We start from the raw sequence: 20,464 nt of genomic DNA, 5'->3' as shown, positions 1-20,464 counted from the left end.
GTTCACAGGACACTTTCTGGATTTTCACTAAGCCCAGAAGACAGTACTCTGACTCCATTCTTGTTCTTTGGAATTTTTCAGTCTTAAAGGAAACTCAAATTGGGGCACCCTTCTCTCACGTTAAAATATTCCAATCACATACATATTACGAAGATAGCACCTCATCGAACTGAGGGAGGGGGCTGCTGACAAATTGACAAATGGGGGTAGCAAAGAATTCTGAAAAACCAAAGCAGTAAGAGAAAAGCTGAGCTGTCTTCTTCCAGTGTCTCTGATACCCACACGTGGCAGCTCCTCCATCCTCAGGCAGCAGACAGGCCTGCCTCCCAGCCTCCTCGACCTTCACCACTTGATGTCTCGGCTGTTAGCAGGATGCCCTGGGCCCTGGTATGCGGTATGCAGGGCTTCCTGGACTCGGGGGGAGTCGGTGCCATCCAGCCACTCCTGGTACAGCTCCTGCACATGGGAACTGGTCTCCGGGAGCCGCACGGGGATGTCAGTGTAGATGCCTTTCATCTTCTGCAGCAGGGCCTTGTCCACGCACCCATCCTCTGTCTGGGCTTGGCCTCTGCCGTTAAGGCACCCTGAAAAACAAAGGGAGCTTACTCTTTCCCTCCTTTCACCTTTTTTTTTGGCCGCACTACATGGCATGTGGGATCTTAGTTTCCTGGCCAGGGATCGAACCCTTGCCCCTAGCAGTGGAAGCACGGAGTCTTAACTGTTGGACCACCAGGGAAGTCCCCCACCTTTCATCTTAAAGGGACAATGGTTCTGGAAGAGAGGAATGACAGCAGTGTGCAATGTCTCGTGGCCAGAGCCTGGAGCTGGACCTTGGGCCCCAAGACCCCGGTCACAGGCTCACAGTCCCTCCTATTTACATTACCCATGAAATGTTTTTATCTAAAGCCGAAATAACTTGCCAACCTTTTAGAAGTGAGTGGCTATGTATGCAAATCTGGATTTCCAGTTTCTCTTGAAATTTATCAAAACCAGGAGAACGTAGAAATTACTAATGAAAAACTAAATCACTGGTGTCTACATAATGTGTGCACCCACATCTGGGCTGCACAGGGGAGGGGGACGATGGATGGAGACCCATGAGCCCAACACCCTAACACCTCGGCCTGAATAAAGAATATGCCTCCTATGTATTGGCGCTACTTATTTTCAAACGTGTTAGATGATGTCATGACTTGTAAGATAAAAATTCATTTAAGCGAACTTGCAGCAGGACTTCCCTGGTGGTCCAGTGGTTAAGACTCTGCGCTCCCAATACAGGGGGCCTGGGTTTGATTCCTGGTCAGGGAATTAGATCCCACATGTCACAACTAAGAGTTCGCATGCCGCAACTAAAGATCCCACATGCCTGCAACTAAAGATCCAGCATGCCGCAACTAAAAGATCCACATGCAGCAACAAAGATCCTGCATGCCGCAACTAAGACCCGGCACAGCCAAATAAATAAATAAAAACATGAAAATAAAAATAAAAGAAGCTGCAGCAATTTTCCAAACCTCCCTCCACTTATCCCTTGGCTGCACCCAACAGCTGCCCTCTGGACCTCACATCTCACTTGCCCAGGGGCTGCTTCTCTCTCCTCAGATCCCAGCTCCTGCTCCCCCAGCTGATGCTCTGACTACAGGGCACAAGTGAGTCCTGCTGAGCCTCTACCCTGATCGGCATGCAGGTATGGGCTGCCTCTCCTGGAGGGCCTGCACAGACCCCTCAAGCCCACAGCTCCCCCGCTGCCTCCTCGTCCTCATCTCCTGTCCACTCCTCCGCTCAGACCATGGGATCTGCCCTCCGTGTCCTGGTCCCTGGAGCGAGGTCCCCAAGGCTGCCCATCCCCCATGGCCAGCGCTCGCCTCTCTGCCCTCAGCCACCCGCACTGGGGCCTCCTCTCCCTGAGCCCGTCTCGCACCTGGATCCGCATCCCCCCCACCCAGGTATTTCCACCTGCGTATCTTGTGGGCACCCCCCACCCCAGAATGGTACAGACATCCCTGACCCCCTGAGTTGGCTCTATCACCACCAAGGGGCCTGATGGGCCATGGGGGCCGCACACTTCCCTCCTGCCCGACTCCACCAGCAAGTCCTCTTGCGGGACCCCCTACCCCCTCTCATCGGCCTCCATCCATCACACTGGTCTCTCCCATCACTCACTGACAAACCTGGCTGGAGGAGGTAGGGGCCATTCAAGCTACCAGGCAGTCTCAGTGTTCTCGACACCAGCTGCCACACGACCCGGCTCTCAGCTGGTGTCACCCAAGCAACTCTTCTCTGGGACCATGTCCCCAAGAGGTTTACCAAGGTGACATCTCCCAGCCTGCATTTTCCAATATGTGGGTGTGAGAGGGACCATCACGCCACAACCACCAGGGCAGCATCCACACTCCCACAAAGCCCTTGGAGCTGAGTGAGGCTGGGGGTGGCCAATAGGGCCCATTTCCTACAGGGCTCGGAGGTGCCCAGCTCAGCCTGGGCCCCTGAGTCTTACCCCCGGCACAGGCGAGGACCTCCACAAAGTGGTACGGGAACTTGCCCTTCTTCAGCTTTAGGACCACGTTCTGGATGTTTCGAAAGCCATAAGCAGCAGCAAAGCGCAAGAGAACCTCCCCGCTCTTCTCGAGGGTGACCTCCTGGAAGTCTTTGTTCCTATAAAATCAACAGCACAGACTTTGATCTGTAGGGTCCTTCCTCTGTGCTTTGAGGATTATTTCCAGTCTAAGTTTGGAGTGTCAGCAAAATTTAAAAGTCTGTGAATAACACATAAAAGGCCTTTCGATCTTGACGGGTGTAAATTCTATAAATAGGACCTCCCTCCCGGACCTGCAGCTGGCTTTGCAGGGCGGGGGTCCTACTTATAGAATTTACACCTGATAGGCAGCATTGACCACACAGGAAGACAGACAGAGGCTACCCCAGCCCCACACACCTCAGGGCGCGGTAGGTGACCTCCCCCACGTCCTCGTTGAACAGCTCCTTGGCCGCATGTCTGAAGATGTGCGCCAGGTATCCGTCAGAGCTGGCTCCGTCATGGCGTCTAATCTCCTCTTCCTTCATGTCTCCAAACCTCACCAGGCAGGAAAAGTGACAGCAAGAATTAAATCCAACTCCCTAAGTTTTATGATCCAAGGTCGCGAAAACCTTTACAAGTATTTAGACTTTGGGCAAAAACCTCATCTGTGTTGGGTTTCACTGGCTGACATGAAGCCTGCAGGTGCAGGCGCGCCCACCACTGCCCAAATGACTCCTTTCCTCTGGCTGCACGTGTGTCAAGGGTACGACCCTTAGAACCTCACAACTCGGGGCACGAGAACTAGGCATCTGAGGACCACTTGAGAGGGCACACCATCTGTGCCCGGCCAGGACGAGGCCTCTGGGTCAGCCTGGGCCCAAGCACAGGCTCTGGCCACAGGCACACCAGTCGCTTACATCCTATGCTAACAGTCCGCCTTCCACACCAGGGCCACACATGGGCCTGACGTCACTGCCGGAAGGATCTGCTGCGCAGCCCGTGTGTGCCCTGTGGCCCTCGTGTGCTCTTGCAGTCTGTGTACACTCTGGGGAACAGGATGCAGCAGGACTACGGTCAGTGGTTGGGGTCACCACTGATGGCAGAAACCCAGTCTGCTGCTCTTGGGCAAAGGGACCTGAGGGAGCCACTCTGTGTCTGGAGGTGCCCCCCCCCGTCCCCCAGTAGGTCCAGGTGTAACGTCAGGAACATGTGAAGTTCAGGAGTGGGGAGTGCTGGTGTCCACTCCATGGTGCTGCGCTTGCTCTATGCAGAGCCAAGGGTCGTACGTAGTGGGGCAACAAAGGGAGTGGCCCCTGAGGCCAGGGGCCTCACCGCACCCATGCCTCAGTGTGGCACGTGGCCTCACTGTAAAGGAGGGAGGCCTTGGGACATGCGCCTGGCAGAGGTCACAAGGTCACACAGGAGGCCCCCAAGGTGCAAGGGTGCCTCTCCCTGCAAAGCCACTTACAGAGTGTCCAGAGCAGCGTCTCTCACCGAGAGGTCACTTTGTTCCATCATCTGAGTGATTTCACCTACAAAGAAGCGACATAAGATGCCGTGACAGGACATGGCCCACATTTCCTCAGGAGCTGCTCCCGGTGTCACCTCCTTCCCCCGGAGGACATTCTAGGTTACAATGACCTTGGTCATCACGCCTGTCACAGGCAACAGATGCAAAGTAACACTGATGAAATGCCAGGGAAGAGTCTAATTCCTCCTTCTGCCCCTGAAACGGGGGCTTCTACAAACATCTCCCGGTGTTTTTGTTTCCTGAGTGGAAAGCTTTCATGTGGATAGGATGACAGTTATCTGCAACAAGACCGATCGAAAATCAGGACCACTTTTGTATCTCCCTTTGCACAAGGGATCCTGAAGAAACCCTTAACACTAAGGGTGTATCCTGAATCAACTGCTGTGGTGTCAGGTGTGTGTGAGAAGACTGAACATCTGTGAAAAAGAGTAAAAATCTACTGTATTCAAAGAAAAGATGCCCGAGTGTGCTTCTTAGGAAAACCCATCATCTAAGGTGAGCAGGGGGCTGTGGCTGAGGCTCTCCCACCCCACTCACCCCCATCACCGCCATAGGAGCCTGTGCGGTGGGGACCTTTCCACAGGCTTCCATGTGGGGAGTTTCTGGTCAGGGGACCCACTGTCCTCGGAGGTTGCCAGAGAGCCAGCCACTCTGCCTCCATGCCGTAGGGACCTGTTTTCAAGGCCATTTAAAGTACACCCACCTGGGCTTCAGCAAAGACTTAATCTATCTCTCAACTGATGGCAGCATTCCGAATGGCTCTTGAGGATTCCCGGGAATCACTCCCATCCCAACACTGAGAAGGTGCTGCGGGCTCTCTGCACAAGTCCAGGGGCAGGGCCTCCACGAGGAGTCCCCCAGCAATGTCCCCAGTCACACATGTGCTTTCTGCTTTGCTCTGAAGGAGGAAGCTTCAGTGTCCCCAGTGTGGTTGTGTGTCAGGCCCTCACCGCGGACACGCACTGGCCGCGGGGCTGGCCTCCCCCTGCTGCCTTTCCCGAGGCCCCACCCTCACCTGAGGTTAGCACGCAGTCAGTGCCCCGGGAACCCCTCGAAGCCGTGAGAACATCTTCCTGAAGGGCCTCCAGCTTCTTGTCATAGCAAGGGGCCACGATGACATGGAAAATCTTGTCTGGGGACAGGTTCTGTGCAGGAAAAGCAAATCCACGTTGGGGGCCATGCAGAAGGGAGGGGGCAGCTTAATGCGCTGGAGCCAGAACATGGCGCAAGGGAGCAGGCCTGGTGCTTTCTCGGGGTCCAAGACCCGGCTCCCACAGACCAAGTTCCTGAGCCGCAGCACCCCCAAGCCCACCCACGGCGCCACCTCACTCAAGACCTGCTGCTGCCTGGACACTCACAGGGAGGAGCCCGAAGCTGGCCTGTTTCCCCTGAACTATGCACGTGGTGACCAAACATCGTGACAACAAGCCGCTACTGGACTGTAAATGAACGCCCAGCCGTTTTCCCTGCAGACTTTCCAGATGCTTCCCAAGACACCAGGCCGCCCCTCTCCGTGCCCCTGGCTGAGCAGGAATTGGTGGCAATGCCAGAAGCTGGAAGCCGAGTGACCAGGTGTCTGGATGCCCCCTCAATCAGCAAGGCCTGGGGCTGAGACCACCTTGCACGCCCAGTGGAACCTCCCCTGCCCTCCCTCGCTTGCCCTGAGTTCCCATCAGCACCTGTCCTCACATGGAAGCTCGTTGTCTGACCTGCATACTGCCCTTCAGGGAGAGGCCGGCTTACCTGCCGTCTGGCAAAGTAGTCCTTCACCAGGGATCCCATAATCTGCTGGGGAGACTTGGCAGTGCAGAGGTGGGGGGTGACAGGGTGACCTAGCACCCGCTCAGCATATCGGACCCAGCCTGAGGAGGAAAGGGCCCCGTGTCAGCTCCTCGTGGCTGCCTCACCCGGAGTAGAGCAGGACATGTCTTCTTTCAGGAGTGCATGACAGGCTCCCTCTGACCAGGCCACCTCTCCTCAGCGGCTCGGCCACGGGAATCCCAGGTGCGTCTGCCACAAGACTGGAGGGTGCCGGGAATGCGCGCCTCCCTCGGCCCCAGACCAGAGAGAACAGAGCAAGAGGAAGGTAAGAGCTGGGGTAGCAGGTCTCCCCAAATTGAGAACAAGCTTGAAGGAGCAGCTATGAGGTGGCGTCCTGGGCGGCTTGGTTCCAGCTCCACCTTGCCAGCTGCAAAGTTGTTCTCATAGCCAGGATGGGCGGCCACAGTTCAGACAGGAGCCAATGGCCACCAGGCCTACCCAGCTTCACTCACCTATTGGAAATTAACAGCCCAGTAATTGCCCACTGTTAGGACAATGCAATATGTGAAACCCACACCCCAAGCAGCACAACCTGCAGCGTGCCCACGGCATGCCCAGCAGGGCCCTTAGCATCTCCCCTGAGTCACTGACTCCCACAATGCCTTGTGAGTGCACCACCGCTGCCACAGATTCCGGGGTGGACTGCAGGTCAGAAAGGTCAGCGGACCAAACAGCCAGCAGCTCAACCTGCAGGAGCAACAGCCTGCTCCCTTCTCCCACTGGGCACGACCTGGTGAGGAGAGCATCTGGTGACACTGCTGATCCTACAGCAGTGTCTGGTGTGCACACCACAGCACCATGAAGGGGGTGTCGGGTGGGGGGAGCGGGGGTGAGGAAGCCTGGAGACAAGCTGCCCACCGGAACCCTGGGGCAGCCGCCTCCCCATGCCCACACCCGGAAGGAGGTACAGCAAGCACCAGCCAATCCCATCTGAACAAACTCAAACCACAGCCATCACCTGCTTGCAGGCCTGAGCATACTCAGGCAATGTCCATGGTCACCAGCATAAGCCCCTAAGAGAAATGCTGCTGGAGGATGGCTCCCCTCGTTCCCAGCCTCTGCACGTGTACACGGAATGGTTCACATTAAAAAAGAAAACTAGGGAACTCCCTGGTGGTCCAGTGGTTAGTACTTAGCACTTTCACTGCCGGGGCCCCAGGTTCAATCCCTAGTTGGGGAACTAGGATCCCACAAGCTGCATGGCGTGGCCAATAAATAAATAAGTAAAAAGAAAAACTATCAAAGGTCGTTGAGCATCTGTGGGCTCAAGGCCACTCCCACCACAGGTCTGGCTTTGTAAGGCCCCTGTGCACCCTGGTCTCAGCGCCAGTGCCCACACATGCAGACTCGGCTCTCAGGCAGACGCCAGCTCCATGCTGTGGGTGATGTGCTATGTGCTGTGAAGGCCTCACACAACATCAGGCAGAACACCAGGCGGCAGGAGCCAGGGCCCCGGAGAACCTCCTGGCCAGGGCGGGGAAGAGGACCAAACAGGCATGAGGAGGAGGAACCAGGTCACAGGGTCCGCAGCACCTGGCACAGACACTAGACAGGCTAGCACTTTCTCACGGGCACCCCTGATCAGAACTTGCCACCAGCACCGGCGTGGGGCTTGGTAAGCCCCGCTGGCCCCCCAACTTGGTGGCAGCATGGGTGTGGGTAGGGCATCCAAATCCCACCCTGTCAGACTACCCACCTCTTCACAGTGACCCTCTCTGAAGGCAGAAAGGGAACCTGCTCAGAGAAGTGCCTGGCACAAGGTTCCCGCTCTCCAGACACTCTGCTGGGTTGGAGAGATTATTTCCCACACTTCAGCTCAATGAGTGCTCTTGGCGGGATATCACACAGCCCAAGGCCCGTGAGCATGTCCAGAGCTGAGCAGCTCAATACCCCCTCTCCCACCCACCCCCGCTGGGCAAAGGTACGTCGGCAAGGTGGTGCTCCATTGGCTTGTGGGCAGCAAGGGCCTGCCCAGATGTCCCTATCCCGGCCTGGACGTGCTGCCCTCCAGGCTGAGGAAGCATGACTGGGACATAGGGACCCTGTGTGCAGAAGCCTGGCAAGTCAGTCCAGGACCACCTATATAGCCTGATTCTGCGCACCAGGTCAAATCATCCGACTTGGTGTTGTTTTAATTTCCCTAAGTTGTCACGGGGAAGCAAAACGTCAGCACCAAATTCTAGAAAAGGGTTAGGTCCGAACCAGATCTCACCTCATCTCCCTGAATTTGAGAGGTGGCATAAACATGAACAACAGTTGCAGTTTTAACTGGCTTAGCTGCGAAGAGCTCCCGAAGGAAAATGCATCATTATCTAGGAAAAAAACTCGGAGAAGCTCCAAACCCACGAGTAAACAGCCCTGAGCAGCTCAGAGAGACCACCAAATGCAGCAAACACCAAGCTGGAGGAGGGGGAGTGGCTGGTCTGCAGCAACAGCAGACAGCCCAGGTCTCCACCAGTGCTGCGCTCACTCCAAGGACAGAGGGCCCATTGCTTTCTGCAGGAATCAACCACCTGCTTACTACCCAGGTCAGCAGGGCTAGTTCCTGCCAGGAGTGGAGGCTTCTGTCCCAGGCTCCATCCCAACAGGGCCTCCCACATAAGGAATCCATCGCTATCAGAAGGTTTGGTGTCAGGACAGCACAGGAATTCCTGTGATCCTGCCAACAGGAACGTGGAATGGGAAGTCTGGAACCACCGCCCTGGGGGCACAGGCCGAGCTCGGGTCATTTTATACTGCCTCTTCCTTGGATGGGTGGGAATGAGCCACAGTGAATGGCTGTGCGGCATCGAGTGAGGGCCCCACAAGGAGCCGGTGCTGGGATCCCAGGGGCAGGGGCACCTCTGCAGTGTCCTTGGAGAGCCAGGTGGTTCCCTGAGACCTCAGCTGTGCATATCTACTCCTAAGCAGCTGCGAAAACACCTACAAGGACGTAAACGCAGAAGTGGACACCACGGTCCAGCAAAGTGTGCATTTAGAGTCAGTTTATACACAGACTCTGGATACAGAAACTGCCTGACACGCCTGGAGAGCTGGGAGCATCCACGTGGGGGGTCATCTTTCCAGGAGGACAACCTACACACCGGAAATAAGCCCCACCTGATGCTGATCACCTCTCACCGGCCCGTGGGCCGCTGAACAACATCGCTCAGTTAATGAATCAACCCATGGGCCTCTTGGACAGATGGCAAATTTCCTTTCCATGGTTTTACGACTGGGTGGAAAGTATTTCCAAATTCTAAGCAACCATAATGTCAACGTTCAACTTTATTAAATCGTAATCCTAATGATTGATGGGCGACATGTAAAATGCTAGAAAAATTTGGAACCGTGGTGGGGGAGGAGAGGTAAACTGAAAACAGAAACGTGAACAAAAACCTAAGATTATGTAGACCATAACTGGGCTCTCACAGACCTGATTTATTTAGAAATAATTTTTTCACTAAATGTCACTTACCAGCACAGCACTTCCTCCCTTCCCTTATGCATCATCTTTAAACATTTTCTTATTCCAAAACTTTCTATTTTTCCAGAATTAAAAAACCTGTGATAAAATTTCTCTACCTCAGGCACCAAGCTCTATATAATAAAACTAATTAAAGACTGGTTTAAAAAGCGCTCCAGGATGGAATCTAGTATTAATGTAAAGAAATATTTTTTATTATGTAACTTCTATTTAAGCTGGCAAAAGATCCATGGGTGTTCATATTATCTATAATTGTTTGGACATTTGAAATATGTCATACTTTTAATAAATATGTTGGTCGATGTAAAACTACTCAAGGCTGAAACTACTCCCCAAGACCCACTGACCCCCTGACCTCATCCACTGCCTAGGCCTGCCCCCAAATGTAGACTGATGTGAAAAGGTGCTTCAGGCACCCAGAGGCCCAGCCGCAGGCCCTGTGCTCACCAGGACAGGCAGAGGTCAGCATGGGTAACGTGGGCTCTTCCTCATTGTGCTGGCGGAATCGACGCACGAATTCTTTTTGACTCTCCAGGATGCTGAAATCTGCAGCGATTGTTGTATCGAAGACATAATGCACCCCTGCAGGGAAGAGAGGCGCATTCGGCTCCACATCACAGAATGTGGGATCTATTCTCAGGGTCTGGAGTTCAGGGACAAACTGAAAGGGCAGACTCCACAAGCATCGATAGCTGCCGAAGTAGGAGACTGTGCCCTTTACTCTTTCAAACAACAGCACGTATCATTTTTCACAATAAAACATATATATTCTCTCTCCTGCTTCCTCTTTTCCCCTCTACGTGTACACAAACACCTTACTGTACTCCATATGCAAATTAATGGAATATTACAAGGTACCAGCAGTATTCTCTTCCAATTCACTGGCTAAATTAAATTCCAGTCTGTAATGCTCTTTGATATCTTTAAAATAAACAAAATGAGTAAACTGACTGAGCACACCTTTATTATGTTGATTTTTAACTAGATTTTTCTTAATAAATATTTTTCTTTTTTTAAAACTGAAGTATAGTTGATATACAGTATTATATAAGTTACAGGTGTATGATATAGTGGTTCACATATTTTAAAGATTATGCTCCACTTATAGTTATTATAAAATATTCGCTATAGGGAATTCCCTGGCGGTCCAGTGGTTAGGACTCAGCACTCTCACTGCCATGGCCCAGGTTCAAACCCTGGTCAGGGAACTAAGATCCTGCAAGCCGCGTGCTGTGGCCAAAAAACAAATTTTTTTTGCTATATTCCCTGTGTTGTACAATATATCCTTGTGGCTTATTTTATACCTAATAATTTGTACCTCTTTATCCCCCACCCTTATAGTGTCCCTCCCCCTCTTCCCTCTCCTCACTGGTAATCACTAGTTTGTTCTCTATCTGTGAGCCTGCTTCTGTTTTGTTATATTCACTAGCTTATTATATTTTTTTAGATTCCACGTATAAGAAATATCACACAGTATTTGTCTTTCTCTGTCTGACTTAATTCACTTAGCATAATACCCTCCAAGTCCATCCACGTTACTGCAAATAAGTTCTTAATATTGGAAAATAAACCTAAGACAAAAGAATGTGCTCTCAATAATTACAATAAAATAAAGCAAGCAAATAATTTTAATATCTGCAGCTGGTCTAAACCTTAAAAGCAGCCAGTTATTCTTAAAAAGAAATATTATGGGGCTTCCCTGGTGGTGCAGTGGTTGAGAGTCCGCCTGCCGATGCAGGGGACGCGGGTTCGTGCCCCAGTCCGGGAGGATCCCACATGCCGCGGAGCGGATGGGCCCGTGAGCTGTGGCCGCTGAGCCTGCACGTCCGGAGCCCGCACTCCGCAATGGAAGAGGCCACAGCGGTGAGAGGCCCGCGTACCGCAAAAAAAAAAAAAAAAAAAAAAAAGACATATTATGGGGACTTCCTTGGTGGAGCAGTGGTTAAGAATCTGCCTGCCAATGCAGGGGACACAGGTTCGATCCCTGGTCAAGGAAGATCCCACATGCCGAGAAGCAACGAAGCCTGTGTGCCACAACTACTGAGCCTGCGCTCTAGAGCCCATGAGCCACAACTACTGAGCCCACGTGCCACAACTAATGAAGCCCGTGTGCCTAGAGCCCGTGCTCTGCAACAAGAGAAGCCACTGCAATGAGAAGCCCGCGCACTGCAACGAAGAGTAGCCCCGCTCGCCGCAACCAGAGAAGGACCACCCACAGCAACAAAGACCCAATGCAGCCAAAAACAAAAATAAATTTATAAAAAATAATTTAAAAAAAGAAATATTATAAATATTGTGTCACCTTAAAGAGTTACCTTAAAAATATCAGTTTCACTGTGGATATATTTTCTTTATTAATATTAACACATAGTGCCCAATTATTTATTTTTTAAAAATCCCCCCCCTAAAAGTAGGGCCTTTCACTATGAGAAGACAGAGCATCTAATAACTTCGATCTCTGGTAAAACTAAGCTAACCTTAGGCTTTTTAAGATTAAAAGCATAAAGGATGACTTAAGGAGTCCACGCTGGTAGCTGCAGCCTTAGTTTTGATTGTGGCAGGCAGTGCACCGAGAAACAGCTCCACGTGGAAAGCAACACGGAGCAGTGAGGCAGGCAGACCAGTGCGAGGACATTTAGTCTACGTGTCATCTTATTTTATTAGTAATCCCAATGCGTTTACATCTTTAAAAATCCATTGAGGAACAGTAAAAACTCTTTTTTGGCAAATGGCTCAAGTTCTCCTCTTCTGAGCCCACCTGTAGGACACTCTGGGTTGGAGGGGAAGTTCTAGTCTGACATGACAGACAAGACAGAAGCACTCTTATCGCTGTTTGAGGCAGTATTACTCTAGTATTCATTCACATTTGAGTCCTCATGTACTGACCATTCATTCTTCACACAAAGGACATAGCCCATTCCCTTCCTGCTCTGATCTTCAGAGAGCTTCCTGGGAAACCAGATGCCAGTCATCGTAGACGTGATTCTCCATCGAATAAACGCCCTCTGTAACCACTATGAGCCAGGCGACTCGACACTGCTGGGCAAGCGTGGGTCCCAGGTGTCCCCAGCTATGTGCCCTAAGATGGTCATTTGCTGTTCCCGGAGGGGCCAGCCCGGCCGTAACACAACACCCATCTGCATGGCAAGAGGGTAAGTGACACCAGCCTACCATGCATGGGTCAGAGAGACGGACCTCTTATGTTCCACAAAACTCTCATGGAAGTTCTTACCTATCTTGTGCCCTTGAAAATTGAACTCTAGAGATTAAAAGGGCAGTTAAAAACTCAAGTTATAAATTCAAATTAAATCCAATTTATTTGCTATAAATAATATCAAAAGGCACCTCACCAAGACTTTTGAGGAAGCCACAGAGTCTTCTGGATGCATCAGTCACACTGAGGCTGAATTTAGCAGCAAAATAAGGCAGAGACTGAGGACATACCGACACTGCCAGCACCTTGTGCTTTGAGGTATCACATTTCTAGGAGAAATAGAGAAGAACATTGTACATGTGGTGATTACACAGGGAGTGAAAGTAAGACACCTTCGTGAAAAGTCTAGAACAAACAGAACGTAACAGATGCCCTATGGAAAAACTAATAAAATATACAAGACACTGGCAAGCACAAAGAAATAGGAGAAAAAAACGAGAATGAAAAGAATGAGACATTCCAAGAGATTTTATCAATTTTAAGAACAATATTAAATCAGAAATATATACATCGGTATTATACATAAATGCAAACATCTGGAGAAAATGGATAAATTTAAAGGAAAAATAAAAGTTATGTACAATATTGGACTGTAAATAACTGAAATGACCCATAACAATGAAAATACGTGAAAATGGGGCCCTGAGGTCTGCCCCCTCAAGCCCAGGTCACTTAATGGCAAATTTTAGCAAAATTTTAAGTAGTAGATGATCCTCATTTTCTGTGAAGTCTTTAATAAATACCAAACAAACAAGCGTGAAACCAGGCTATCACACCCTGAATCCAAAACCAGATGCTGGCAGTTCAAGAAATCCCTAGAAAAATATGAACAGTTTGAGTTTAGAAGAGTGCTGGCTCATCACGGACACGCAGGATGTAGCCCAGGGGAGCAGCAGGAGCAAGCATGTCGGGCATGAGGACGTCAGCAGTGGGACCCCTTGACCTGGGATTAGAGGAGAGAAGATGCAGGATTATCATGACAGACTGTTAAGGTCAGACACTGCCTGCAAATGAGGAAAAACAGAAACCTGGAGAGAGGTGTTCAGTGGTCACTTTCCACCACAGTCTACCTGTGGGCTGGTCACAGGACAGTCTGGTCCTGTCCCCATGCCCCTGCCTCGAAGCTCAGGCGAGACAATGCTGAGGCTGCCTGTCTCCTCTGGGTGGGATTTCACTTTCATGTGACGCCTGGGAAACCCACACCCATCAAATCCATCAGGGCACCAAGTTGGCACACACCGACCTCCAGCCCCCTCACAAACTCCTATGATGCCCGAGCCGCCAGGCATGGTTTCTGTGGTAATATAAATTCGGAGGCAGGAACGAGGGGCGCAAGTTTCAAATGCTACTGGAGGAGGAAGAGCAGAGGGCAGTCTGTCCCCAGCTTCAGGAGCCAGACTCGGCACTTCCTGCCCCTCTGTCTGACACCCTGCCCAGGGAATTGCGAGGGCGCACTCCTCACTTCATTCTCACTCAAATATCACCTCCTCTGAGGGAGCCGATTTATGACCAAGAGGGGATCAGCCTGAGCCCAGAGCCGAGGGCAGCAGGGAAATAGAAACTGACAGCCCTGACTGACTGACTCAGCCAAACCCAAAACCTCTCCCACTTCTAAGCTTTCAGTTTCATGAAATAACTAAGCATTTCCTTTTTGTGCTAGTCTGACTTGGGTATCCATTTTCTATAGCCAAAACGCTGATTGGTGTGAGTATCTACATCTCTTTAATAGTAAAAGATTCTGCAAACATCTATTTAATAGTAAAACTTTACCAGCATTTCCACTAAAGTCTGAAACAAGACATTAGTACTATTTTTTTTAATTTAATTTAATTATTATTATTTTTTTAATTGGCCACGCCACACGTGGCATGTGGGATCTTAGTTCCCCGACCAGGGATCGAACCTGCGATCCCTGCATTGGGAGAGTGGAGCCTCAACCACTGGACCGCCAGCGAAGTCCTGACATTAGTACTATTTTTATCACTACTGCTATTTCAGGTTGATTTAAAGGTCCTAGACAATACCATAAGAAGAAGAAATAAGATATACAAAGACTGGAAAAGAAAAAATTTGTTACCTGCAGTCAGTACACCTAGAAAAAAACCTGGGCCTCACGTGGGCCAAAGTGCCTAGCACGGTGTGTAGAGCCGGTACACACACTTCCTGGGAAGCAGCTGTGAGAGCACAGAAACACCCCAGGCCAGAGTGAGGGCGAAGAGAGATGTGCTTTACAGCCTCATCTGCCTCCGCCTTTCCTGTCTTTCCCCTTCACCTGTCTTCCTGTCACTACTGGAATACAAGTGACATTGAGTAGTTCCGTCTGTACAGGGAGTCTGCAGGGATGAACTGAAGGAGCACAGCCCTGCCCCAGGACACAGAGCCTGTGAGGACAGAAGCCCTGCCTCTGAGAATGCCCCAGAGGGAGAGCGGCAGCAGCTGAGCCACCACACCATCCCGTGACCAAGCACTCAGAGGCCTCCCCCAAGCCAGGGGAGCCTGGTTGGTGGTGCCGGCCATAGTTGCTGCCCACATCAATGAGGGAGTGTGACTGTGGGTGCGGTTTTGTTCTGACAGGGCTATGGAGAGGGTCAACTACAGCAAGGGACACAGGGCCAGGGCCAAGATGCACTCCCCAAGCCCGAGCAGAGGCTTCATGCCTCACCTTGACCTCCACCCACCTCTGGCGCCAGAAAGCGCCTGGGATGCCGTACCTTGTTAAGGTTCAGAACTCGGAAGAAGTCCTTGGCGTTCTGCTGGGAAACCTGGACTCCTTCCTCTGCAGAAACACAGCTGTCACAGGCCAGGCAGTCACTCAGAAATATCTTGGCATCAGCCAATTTATGGAATTCTCCTTTCTACGAAAGAAAGATGATGCTCTGGCCTGATTCTTCAACAAAAACTCTTTAATACTTGCTTCTTTTGAAAAAGTAACAGTGCAAGCAGAATACAGAAAACTGGTGCAAAACCCCTGAGACATCCAGGCCAGGCCTGGAGCTCCAGGTGCTGCAGTCACCATGGTACCAGGGTCCCACGGATGGCAATATGCGGAGAGCGGGCCAGCACCGTCAAATGTGGCAGGAGGAGAGCTACACTTCTGGGCTTCTCCTGCCCCCACGCCTCTCCCTGCTGCCACTGGGGGCTCCTGGCTTGGCCTGCTCTGCACTCCCCGTTGAGCTTGCCCGGTCCCATGGCTCCCCACAGAAGCTTCCTGTGGAAGCCCGCAGACTGGCCTCCCTGAGAGGCTTAGCACTAACGTATTTCACTGCTGACCCGTGGGCAACAGGGCCCTCACGTCACAGAGCTGTGACGCTCAAACTCACACATCAGTGACTCTGCTCCCTTAGACACCAAGACAATAACCCTTGGCTGCTTCGTCTTCTCCTGGCTGCACCTGCGCCCACTTGCTCCCTGCGGCTCCCTCCCTAGGCAGAGGTCCACCAGAACACAAGCCACACCTCCGATGGAGGCCCTCATCCCTGTCACTCCTCCCAGCTCTCACCTCTAGCCACTCTGGCCCTTCCTGCTCTGGGTCTCCCTGAGGGAAATGCTCGCTGAGAGCCTGGCTCACCCCTCGGACCCTCGCAGACACCTGCCAGAACAGCACCCCCTGGCATCTATGTGTTGCCTCTTTTCCCTGAAATGCAAGCTCTGAGGGAGCAACCTTGTCTCATTCCCTTCTGTTCTCTGACATGTCCTGTATACAGAAGGCACTCAACAAATATTTGGTGGATGAACATATGAATATTCTGAAGCCTACTAGAGCCATTTCAACAGCCCCTGATGGTTGTACATTGGTTCTTCTTTCAAACATTTGGTGAGAGAGGGCTCGCGGTGGAGGTGGTGTGGCCCTCCCGTCCATAGCGGCTCTGAACAGGAGTGCACACTGTCACCTCCCTCCCCCCCGCGCCCCGGTGTCACTGTGCAGCGCTCACTCCGGGACCCTGCTATGTTGCAGATGCTCATTCAGGAGGTGTGGACAGGACCCAAGGGTTTGCACTTCTAACAAGCCCCGAGGTGGGGCCAGAGCTGCTGCTCCAAGGGTCTGGAGCACATGGCTTGGCACACAGCTGGTGCCTAATAGGTACTGTTGAGCGGCACTGAGAGTTCTGCCTCCACTGCCCCTGCAGAGGCGCCTAGGACCACACTCTGAGCCGCCGCGGGCAGCAGGGCTCCCTCCCGGCCTATGAGCCACACGCCACCCCGTCATCCTCATTCTTCTGCAGGCTTTCAAGGGCCAGGCCTGGTTCCTTCCCACCTGTTGCGGTCCTTCCTCTTTCTCCTGCTGCCTCTTAAACACAGGCATTCTCTGCAGAAGCCTATCCATTGGCCCTGCTCTCCAATCAGCCTCACTTCCCAGAGCAGCGTCAGGCCCCTACTCAACCTCTCCAATCTCGGCCTCCAGGGAGCTCTCTCCCTCCCACGCTCCAGACTGATATCCTGCAAAGCTCAGTGTCCATGCAGCTCAAACTGCACCCAGCTCCCTGTGCTGCGCCCCCTTTCCTGCTTCTGCCACTCTGGCTGGCCCACCCAGGCCTCACCACCCTCAGCCTCCCAAGTAGTTTCCTTCTATTCTTCCCCTACTCTAGTCAGCTTAAGCCACCTGCCTTAAAACATGCATCCAATCTATCTCCCTGCCCTTAACACCGTCCCTGTGCCTGATGAGCTTTGACCCCATCCCTATATCCCCCACCCTCAGTTCTCACCACCCCTCAGGGCCCACTCCAGTAGCCACTGTCCTGACTGGCTCTTCCCATCAGGGGGTCCGCCCACTGTGCTGGCAGGGCGCCCACTTAAGCCATGTACACACATTATCTCCCGGCTACCACAGCCCTGGGAGAGAAGTAACCCAACTCCCCATGTCACTGATAAGGAAACTGGGGCTCCCAGGGTTAGATGTCTGTCCAAGGTGATGTAGCCAGAGGGTGGGTGTGGGAGGCCCCAGGCCAGATGCTCTGGGGCTGGAGGGCCGCAGGTGCTCCCTGCCTCTCTTCTGCCTCAGTGCCCTGGGTACTTGTCTCATCCCCTGCTGCTCACTATGCCCTACAGTCACCAGAGTACACAGCAGCACTGGTACATGACAGAACCAGATCAAAGCCTGTCTAACTCAATGTTGTATTAGGACTCCTAAACTAAAGAGGAAACCTGCTGCTTGCTTCTTCCATGTTGCCAATTTTCCATTTCTAAAACCAGTACCAGTACTTTTTAAGGGAAGGGAGGATGGGTACCTCCCTGTACCGCATCCTCCTCTCTGTAAAATGGGGACAACAGTAGGGCTTACTTGAAATGCTCATTCTGAGCACGAAATGAGATCACATGTATAAAGCACTTTCTCTAGCGCCCAGCTCAGGGTATGCACCCAGTAATTGTAAACTGTCACTACTGGTTAAGGAAAACCTAAAAACTCAAGAACTGAGAGAAGAAACCATTAGAAAAATAAACTTACAGAATCAGGAAATCTGAATTATTTTATAAATTACCTACCTAAAATCCCATCTTACAGAATAGAACTTTTCACTAAAAAAAAAAAAAAAAAAAAAAAAGAAGGCTTAAACATTACAGCTCTATTTCTAATAAACAGCCAAGGACAACATTTTTCTTTGTCCCTAACATGGTATGTCTTGGCTTGGTGTATTCTGTGAAGAGACACTGTTTCGTGCTCTTACCCTGAAGATCGTGTGCCTCCAACTGACTGACCTGCATGTTTAGCCCCTGCATTTCTTGCTTCTTTCTTTCTTACAGCAATGATGTACCTGGTGATGTGAACCCCCAAAGAGGAGACAGCAGCAGCTGTTTACTACAGGCTGATACAAAACTGAAAAATCTACTTGCCTCTCCATTCTCGTGGGCTGGACTTGGTACATCGACTGATGCATTCTCTTGGTCATCGGTTTTTGTTTTTTTACTACATTCCTTGAAAAGGCAAAGGAACATATGAAAGAACAACTTTTAATCTGACTCTGTGAATGTAAAAAAACATACATACTTGCTGATGAATTCATCGCATGTCTCAAAATCTTTTCTACAGAAATAGAAGCACTTATAATTGTGGACATACAAACACACCCATACACACCTTTATACCTGCATTGTTTGCAGCAAATGAAGACTAGAAGCAATGTGGCCTCTCATGACAGGTAAATTAATGCCAGACTACCTGGACATGTGTATACGTGGAATACAACAAACTAAGGTTGTGTGTAATGCTATGAAAAGGTATCTCCTATATAACGTTGAGTGAAAGAAAGAGCAAGTGATGGAATAATATTTATGATACGATCCAATTTTGAAAAAACAAACAGAAACCCCCCTGTGCATCACAGCCTAGAAGTGGGTAACGCTATCACAGTTACCGTGGTTACCCAGGTAGCAGAAGGCCCAGCCCGTGTTTCCTTCCTGCACTTCTGTGTCGTTTTCGTTACTGTAAGCACTAAAGTTTTTAGGTAGCATAAAGCCCCCTAAAAACACTGTTGATCACCGTATCGCTAATTCACACCAAGGATGGTGTCTGCTGTGAGTGCCCTGACTGGTAGCAAAGGTTGGTCGGTTTTTCTGGTGGTTTTTGGCTTCGAAGGTACTTTGGAAGGATAGACATGCGCCCCGACGTCACGCCGCCTCCGGGAAACGGGAGCGGGAACCGGACGCGCGGGTGGCCCACCCTCAGCGGCCTCCACCCCCGAGAACGGGAGCTGCGGGTCGGCGCCCGGAGGTTCTGTCAGCGACGACGCGGAGGCAGAGGCGCTCGGAGCTGCCAGGCTCCTGACGCCCCCGAGGCCCCAGGCTCTGCGAGCGTAGGCTCCTCCCGGCCCCGGCCCCTGACCCGGACCCCGCCCCGGCCCGAGCGCGCGGAGCCCACCTTCCGCGTGCAGTGCTCACACTTCATCTGGAGCGGGGCTGGCAGGTCCGGGTGCGTGGCCTGACCGGAGCACCAGGAGACGCGGTCACCGCCACCCGCCGCCCGCTGCCCGCCACCCTTTGTTGTCTTAGCTCCGACGCGGCCCCACCCCTCGCCGCTCCGCTCGACCAATGAAAGCTCCGGGAGCGAGCGAGCCACAAGCCTGAACCAACAGGAACGCGTAGAGGGCGGTGCGGCTCCACGCTTCAGGGCTCTGCCTAGGCCAATGAGACCGCGGGAAAGGGGCGGGTCAGGCCCTGGAGCCAATAGGAGCACGCGGGGCGGAGCGGGCGGGACCCCCGCGGAGACCGCCGCCGGTTCCCCGGTGGGTTTCTGCGGCGTGCGGGTCTGACGGCGGCTCTGGGCGAGCTAGCTCACCGTCCCGAAGGGACGGCCCGAGATCGTTCCCAAAGTGCTCGGGCGCGTCAGCTTGGTGCCAGACGCGCGCTCCGCTCCGGGCCGGCCGAGACGGCGCCGCCCCGCCGCCATTTTCGCCCCGAGAGGTGTCACGTAGGCCCGGCGGGGCGGCAGTGCGCACGCGCGGCGGGTCGGAAGCACGTGTCGCCGTCGGGAGCGCGAGGCACCTGTGGAGCGGTGGTGCTGGACCCGCGTCTTTCCGCTGCCTCTAGCAAACCGGGGGTGGTGGTGGGGGATACAGGGCTAAGTGGAGATGCTGAACTCTGTCCACTGTGAACATTTTATGAAGTCTGTGCATGGTGATCGTACCATCGGAAATGAGAAATACACCTGGAAGAAAAGCATGAGGGTGTCTCTATCAAACACCAGCAGTTCACAGGAATCTCAGGAATGGACCCTTCCTCCTAACCTTGGGGTACGGGGGACGGTCACAGAGGTCAGCAAAACATTCAAGTATATTCCATGTCCCAGAACCTCACCAGGATCTTAAAATTTTCCCCATTAAAACCTTTTTTAATAGTTTTTGGCTCGTACCACTTTTTTTTTTACAAACGCCATGAGTTAAATTCAGGAGGTCCTAACTGGCTGCCAGATTAACCCATTGT

General features: G+C 52.1%; 1 protein-coding gene across 1 annotated transcript; it reads right to left on the bottom strand.

Annotated features, from left to right (window-relative positions):
• Positions 1 to 342: 342 nt before the first annotated feature.
• Positions 343 to 19,430, bottom strand: NARF (nuclear prelamin A recognition factor). Its single transcript, XM_065897951.1, has 11 exons — positions 19,404 to 19,430; positions 18,380 to 18,460; positions 15,262 to 15,405; positions 12,687 to 12,819; positions 9,784 to 9,918; positions 5,793 to 5,911; positions 5,065 to 5,194; positions 3,987 to 4,050; positions 2,936 to 3,073; positions 2,498 to 2,655; positions 343 to 584 (listed from the first exon to the last, which is right to left on the bottom strand). The coding sequence occupies exons 1-11, from the start codon at positions 19,428 to 19,430 to the stop codon at positions 343 to 345; spliced, it is 1,371 nt and encodes a 456-aa protein (XP_065754023.1).
• Between the last annotated feature and the right edge of the window lie 1,034 nt (positions 19,431 to 20,464).

The sequence above is a fragment of the Phocoena phocoena genome, chromosome 19 (assembly GCF_963924675.1).
Source record: "Phocoena phocoena chromosome 19, mPhoPho1.1, whole genome shotgun sequence".
In the NCBI taxonomy this organism is placed as follows: Eukaryota; Metazoa; Chordata; class Mammalia; order Artiodactyla; family Phocoenidae; genus Phocoena; species Phocoena phocoena.
The sequence above is the reverse complement of the archived record's forward strand: the minus strand, read 5'-3'. Positions and strand labels throughout refer to the sequence as shown.